This window comes from Ochotona princeps, chromosome 1, assembly GCF_030435755.1.
Source record: "Ochotona princeps isolate mOchPri1 chromosome 1, mOchPri1.hap1, whole genome shotgun sequence".
Lineage (NCBI taxonomy): Eukaryota > Metazoa > Chordata > Mammalia > Lagomorpha > Ochotonidae > Ochotona > Ochotona princeps.
Genome location: NC_080832.1, coordinates 117,669,361 through 117,675,360, shown reverse-complemented (window position 1 = coordinate 117,675,360; position 6,000 = coordinate 117,669,361). Strand labels below are relative to the sequence as shown.

At 50.4% G+C, this 6,000-nt stretch overlaps 1 protein-coding gene across 4 annotated transcripts in view; it reads right to left on the bottom strand.

Annotated features, from left to right (window-relative positions):
• Nucleotides 1-513: 513 nt before the first annotated feature.
• Nucleotides 514-6,000, bottom strand: part of GABBR1 (gamma-aminobutyric acid type B receptor subunit 1) — a 31,306-nt gene continuing 25,819 nt past the window's right edge. For 2 of the 4 annotated variants that reach the window (XM_004598373.3, XM_058666668.1), the window contains exons 17-23: nucleotides 5,246-5,362; nucleotides 5,055-5,162; nucleotides 4,564-4,657; nucleotides 3,750-3,877; nucleotides 3,118-3,246; nucleotides 2,751-2,894; nucleotides 514-1,957 (exon numbers count right to left, since the gene is read on the bottom strand). In XM_004598373.3, coding sequence (XP_004598430.1) covers nucleotides 1,784-1,957; nucleotides 2,751-2,894; nucleotides 3,118-3,246; nucleotides 3,750-3,877; nucleotides 4,564-4,657; nucleotides 5,055-5,162; nucleotides 5,246-5,362 — 894 coding nt within the window. In that variant the 3' untranslated portion in view covers nucleotides 514-1,783. The remainder of the gene's footprint in view (nucleotides 1,958-2,750; nucleotides 2,895-3,117; nucleotides 3,247-3,749; nucleotides 3,878-4,563; nucleotides 4,658-5,054; nucleotides 5,163-5,245; nucleotides 5,363-6,000) is intronic. The other 2 variants (XM_058666678.1, XM_058666673.1) reach the window with 2 other exon arrangements.

Genomic DNA, 6,000 nt, shown 5'->3' with positions numbered 1-6,000 from the left:
ACGAAAATCCATTCAGAGTTTCTACTAAATGTGCACAGCTTTCACATCATCATAAAGTTGAAAAATCCTAACTTTAATCATCCTAAGCCAAGGACCATTCTGGACACACCCACCACACTCAGGGAATTCAATCAACAGGAATGACTGAGCATATACCATGGGACAGGCATAGACCCCCGCACCTTAATGCAGAATTCATCCAGGCTTTGCATCTGTCTGACGGAGGAATGCATGGTTGGTGTCATCTGCCATCACAGATAAGCCGGTCTGAAGGAACTTGTTTTGCACTCGGTAGGTTCTGACTCCCTGGCAGTCTGATTCCAGAGCCCTTTTAAACTCATGTTACCACCCACTAAACTCAGCCTTACTCATGTCCTGCCTCACCCTGTAATGCTCAATGAATCAACAAAACACCTCTTCCCACACCTCTGTTTTAACACCCTTTCATTCATTTTGACCCCTCTCAGCCTTTTTCCTTGGGCTGAAGCCCACTCTTGTTCACAGTAATGAGGGTGAGGTCTTGAGTCACACTGTTCACTGGTTTATTGAGACTTGGGGAAATCATTCCCCAAGAGACACCACAGTGCGAAAGGGACGCCATCTTTCGCCCCCTTGGTCCATCTGTCTATCCCAACAGAGATACCTTCCTTTGGTTAGGATTTCCACCAAGTATCCACTGGAAGCAGCTTCTCAAACCTGTCCTCTCCCCACATCTTTTCCCTTAATTCTCCCCCAAAAGCACAAAGCAAAAGGGAGTAACCTTGGGAGAGGGTGACTGTGAGTGTAGACTGAGGTGGTCTACAAGCACAAAGGGAAGGGGGAAGAGTGAGCAGAAACAGGCTCTGTGCAGAGGAGAGGGTGTGGACAGCCCTGCCGCACAGGAAGTGGGGAAAGTGCATAACAATGTGCAGGGTGGCTGTGTATCGCTTTGCTAGAATAATGACCTTAAGGGGCAAAGGGAGAGGGGTACACAATGTACATCGAGGGCACACAGGAAAATTACATGGATAAACATAAATGCATGCAGGTAGGGAAGACAAGACTGACTCAGCATTCCAGACAATAGCACACGCCTACCCAAACATATGCAAGGGCACACACATGACCACCAGACAAGCACACGCAGCTATGAGTGCAAGGTATGCAAGCAATCATCCGTGACCACAGCATTAAGGAAAGAACAGGACAGGGAGGACACATGTATGCTGGAAAGCATGAGCACGTAACACAGCATAGGATCATGTGAGCCCTGGCTAGAAGAATGAGTCCCTAAGAAAAGGACAATTCAAGGAAGAGTAAAAGGGAGTATGTGAAAGGGTAATAGGATAGAAAGACAACAGTGGAGAGGGGGAGAGGCCCCAGTTGGGCTGGAAAGGGCACTTGTGGGGAGACCCCTGTTGGTAGGAGCAGAGCATAAAGACAGAGGAGGCTGCAAAGGTTGCCTGGTAACCAGACGGAGGCCAGAAGTAGGAGAAGAGAAGCAGGTTGTGGAGGCTGCTGAGGAGTAGTGAATGAGGAGCGTCAAGCAAGGTACAAACCAAATGAAGTAGTGACATAGAATGATATAAATGAACAAGAGGAAAAAAGTCTGTTGCCCAGAATATTCGAGACCGAAATAACCCCAGGACTCACAGAGGGAAGTATATTTACAAGAGATGGGAATGGATAGCATGTTGTCCCCATCTGGGGATAGGGATTCCCCTGCTGCCTCCCCAGACCCCCACCCACTTCCCACACCCTTCCCCTTCCCCTCCCCCTGCTGGCTGGTCCTTCCTGATACCCCTCACTTGTAAAGCAAATGGACTCGACTCCCATCACAGCTAAGCCGGTCAGGGGGCTCAGGGGGGCCCCTGGGAAGGCCCCCAGATGGGTCTGGAGGCGTTGGGGGGTGACGCCGAGAGCGGAGCTGTTGCCGAGACTGGAGTTGATGGCGTAGTTCAGAGACTCGCTCCTCTTTCTGGAGGAAGAAAAAAAAATCAGAAGCATTGGAGGAGAGGTCATGAGGGGTGGGGAAGAGAGAAAGGAACGGCACAGAATCATGGGTGGGGTCCAGGGTTACAGAAGAAAGTAAAATGAGGAATCAAAAAAAAAAAAAACAAACAAACAAGGAACGTCAAAAAAGACAAGGGGCACATGGAAGATTTTGACCTTTTTTGATCAAAGAAATAAAAGTTTTAAACAAAAGAATAAAGTGGAGGAGGGGAGAAAAATCAGTGCACAAATCTTCCAGTAAATTCCAGATTGATGGTAACGTGGCTGGAATATGTCCCTCTTTGACACTGATGGGCTCCCCACTACAGCCTGGAACACAATGGACAAATTCTGACATCCAGATTCTGAGTGTCAGCTGCTGGGGTGCACAGCTTTCATCCCTTAATTGCCTCAAGGGGGCGCTGTCATCAGTGCAGTCCCACATCAGAACCCCCTCCACCTGATGGGGCCAACACTAGATTTTCTCTGACAAAAACGTGCTCAACCCTTTTCCCTTCCCCATCCAGTCCCACTCACTCCTTTTTGGGTTTTCTCCTGAGACCCTGTCCCAAGGCTGGGATGTGGTCTGGGTGACTGGAGCTGTGCTTCACAAAGTGACATTATTAGGAGGTGCTGTGGAACCTTCAAGAGATCACTGGGGTGCTGCCTTAGGTGTTGCGCTGAGTGACAGAAAGCTGATGGATACACCCTCTCTCCGTAACTCACAAGCTCCAGAACCTGAACCTCTCAGAGCCCACACCTGCCATCACTCCACACACCTCAGCAATGATCTTCTCCAGTTCACGGTTCTCCTTCTCCAACAGCCGTGACTTCTCCTCCTCATTGTTGTTGGTGGATGACCCTGTCTTCATGGTGTCCTGTGCCTCAGACTGCCACTCCCCTCGGGTGATCAACCTGCGCATCTGGAGGCAAGTGTTTGGGCATAGGCTGGTCAATCAGGGATGGTCAGTGGTCAGCTGATATGGGGTTGGAGTCGGAAGGAATGAAAATAAGAGAGACAGACTGGGCCCAAGACAGCTAGAGGAGCAGAAGCAGGAGGCAGGGAAGGGCAGGGGAACAGAATCCCAGGAAGAAGAAACAGAAGGAACACGGGACTAGAGAAGGTGGGAGAAGTCAGGACCTCACCTTGGGCACAAAGAGCACGACCAGAGTAATATAGGAGGAAAAAACTATGGCGAGAGAGGCGAAGGCAAAGGCCGCATCCTGCTGGCTGGACAGGATCATGGTGACAGGAGCAGTGATGAGGCACAGGACCTAGGGCACACAGCACACACGGGGAGTCTCAGAGCTGCAGGCTCCTTCCCCCGGAGACTGCCAATGAGAACAGGTTCTTGATGAAATTTCTAACAGCTGATCATAACACCAGATGGAGATAAACTGCCCCCAAACAAGTTCCCAGTGCTAAGTCCAGCCCTCCTTCAAAGCAGGCACATCCTCATGGTCTTTTAAAAGTCAGTACCTGGGCAACCCAGGCAGGAAATCTCCATTGAGAGTCTGGCCTGATAACCACAGACCAGCAACCTAACATCTCTGTATTTCTTTCCTCACCTATGAGGTAAGAACACATAGACTTTATCGGGCAGTTCCAAAAGTTACAACACAGTGTATAAAATAGTGTGCTTTATTAAAAAGAAACTGCTTTACAAATCTGAAGCACTGACAAGCTCTTTTAGACTTGCAAGCAACGCTGGCACCTAGGGCTTCCTAGTTGTTGTAGTCAGCCCACAAAGTCAATGGCAGATGTCTGGGGAGCTCACCGCAACATTGTAGATGGCCATGCCCACAGCCCGGTGGTCGTTGATCTTCTCAGTGGACACACTCTTGGTCTCATAAGCAAGAAAGATTCCCAGAAGCAGCAGCAGTCCCTTGTAACCATAGAAAATGCCTAAAACAGCAGGAAAATGTCACCTAAGCAACAAGGGCCTTCATGCTCCCCACTCAACCCTTATCTTGTGTCTTTGTTCCTCTCCTACTGCCGCTATTTCTTACAATGCCACAGTGGAAAGAATGCCCCTTCTCCAATTCATCCCTGCTGACCTGGGACACTCTCCATGTGAACCCTAACCCTCAATTTGCTTATATCCCACAGCTTTCTACTGCGATTAGGAGCCATGTTCCACCCAGGAAGATCATGATCTTCTGCAGGATCCAGGAACGGGTCAGACACAATGTCTCACTTGTTCTCCTCCAGCTATAAAGGTGGCTTCCCAAACTGAAGGTAATTTGTCACGTATGCGCATCAATCAGAGCAACATAAGTGAAGCCTGCACCCATGACCTCACAGTCTGCCTGCCTCTGGAGAGCTGGCCCGACACACAGAGGGTCATCCTTGCTGATCCCTCTGCTGAACACAAGTCCACTCTCCTCTCTACTTTGGACCCTGAGCTCCTCAAAAAGTAAGTCCAGCAGTCCCGACCCTCAGAAAAGATGACTACAATTACAAAAAGGGGAATGTTCAACTGGGTTGACAGGTTCTCGGCTTCTCTCCTACTGACCCTTGCCCTCCAAACCCACAGTCCCCAACAGCTCTGCCCTCACTGCACCGCCCCTCCTTTTCCCACAGCCACACACCAAGCCACGTGTTCATCTTCTTGGAGCTGCAGTGCTCCAGCTGGGGCAGAATAGAGACATCGATGTCTTCCTTCGGTTCTTCTTTGGCAAAAGTCTAAGGGAGAAATGGGGTCACAGGAAAGACATTGCTGCCCACCCTTACCTTCTCCAACTCTGCTCCATTCCTTGCTCCCAACCCTGCAGCAGCTTTCCCAGGAGACCCTGAGTAGCAAAGCCAATCTCCTCTCTAGGCCTATGAAGTGTCTTTCACACTTCACAAGAGCTTGTTCCCACTTTTCAAGTGTCTGGAAACCCTACATATCCCATCCAGACCACCAGCACTTCCTTCTTGCAAAGAGATCCAGAGGCCTCTGAGGGGTCCTTCTCGATGGAAGAGCTGCTGAAGATGCAGCAGGAAGCACTGGCTCGTCAGGTAGCTTTATTCCTCAAGCCACACACAACCTCCAGAGCCCTGACAGCCTGGGAACCCTGCTCAGCCTCCAGCAGCATACCTCAATGGTCCGGTGCAAAGGGTCCACAATCTGCCAGATGGCGAGAGTAAGGACATCCAAGCCCACCAGCAGGCCCACCGTGGCATACAACTTCCAGGGTTCCAGGGTCTAAGTAAACACATGCAGCACAGGCACCTCAGGGGGACAGTCCTGAAAGCCCCTAGGGGCGGAGGCATTGGGAAGCAGCTTACCTTCCTCCACTCCTTCTTTTCTTCCTTTTTTGTGAAGACTGTATGTACCCACCAGATCTTGGTGAACATGGAGCCATAGCCCAGACTAAAGCCCAGACCGAGGAGCCAGAGGCGGGCCTATAAAAAGGACAGAGGACACAGGCAGAACAGGGGTGGGTAGAGAGTGGGACTGTGGTTGGGAGGGGAAGGGCAGTGGGAGCGGGCGTGGGCAGGCAGCAGATGACAAAGCAGGCAGGATGCAGCCAGATGGGGATGTGTACAAGAGGGGAAGGACGGGGGATGGTCCTCCTTCAACAGTTCCTCCCATCCATCTCCTACTTTGCCATCAAGTGCAAACACTGCTGACCACTCCTCAGTGCCTACAGATTATAACCTGAACACCCCTAGACAGAATCCAAGACCCCACCTACCTGTCCTGGTTCACCTCCCAGCACATTATCTACCTTGTACTTCAGCCATACTGACTTATTCATTTTCCTTTGATCTACTCTCATGTCTTTGCTCATCACATAATGTTCCCTTTGCTCCCGAGTAGCCTTCCTCTATTTCCTCCAGTGGGCAAAAACTCTGCACATCCTTTGATGTGCAAATATCACCTCCACTGTGAGGCTGTGAGGTCAACCCAATCCTGGACTATAAGTTGCTTTTCCTTCACTGTTCCCACACACCACCTCTACTTCTACCACTGTGCTGCTGCTAGGACAGGAAACCCCTTGTGGACTGCATGTGTATGTGTGCTCAAGTGCTGTTTGCAC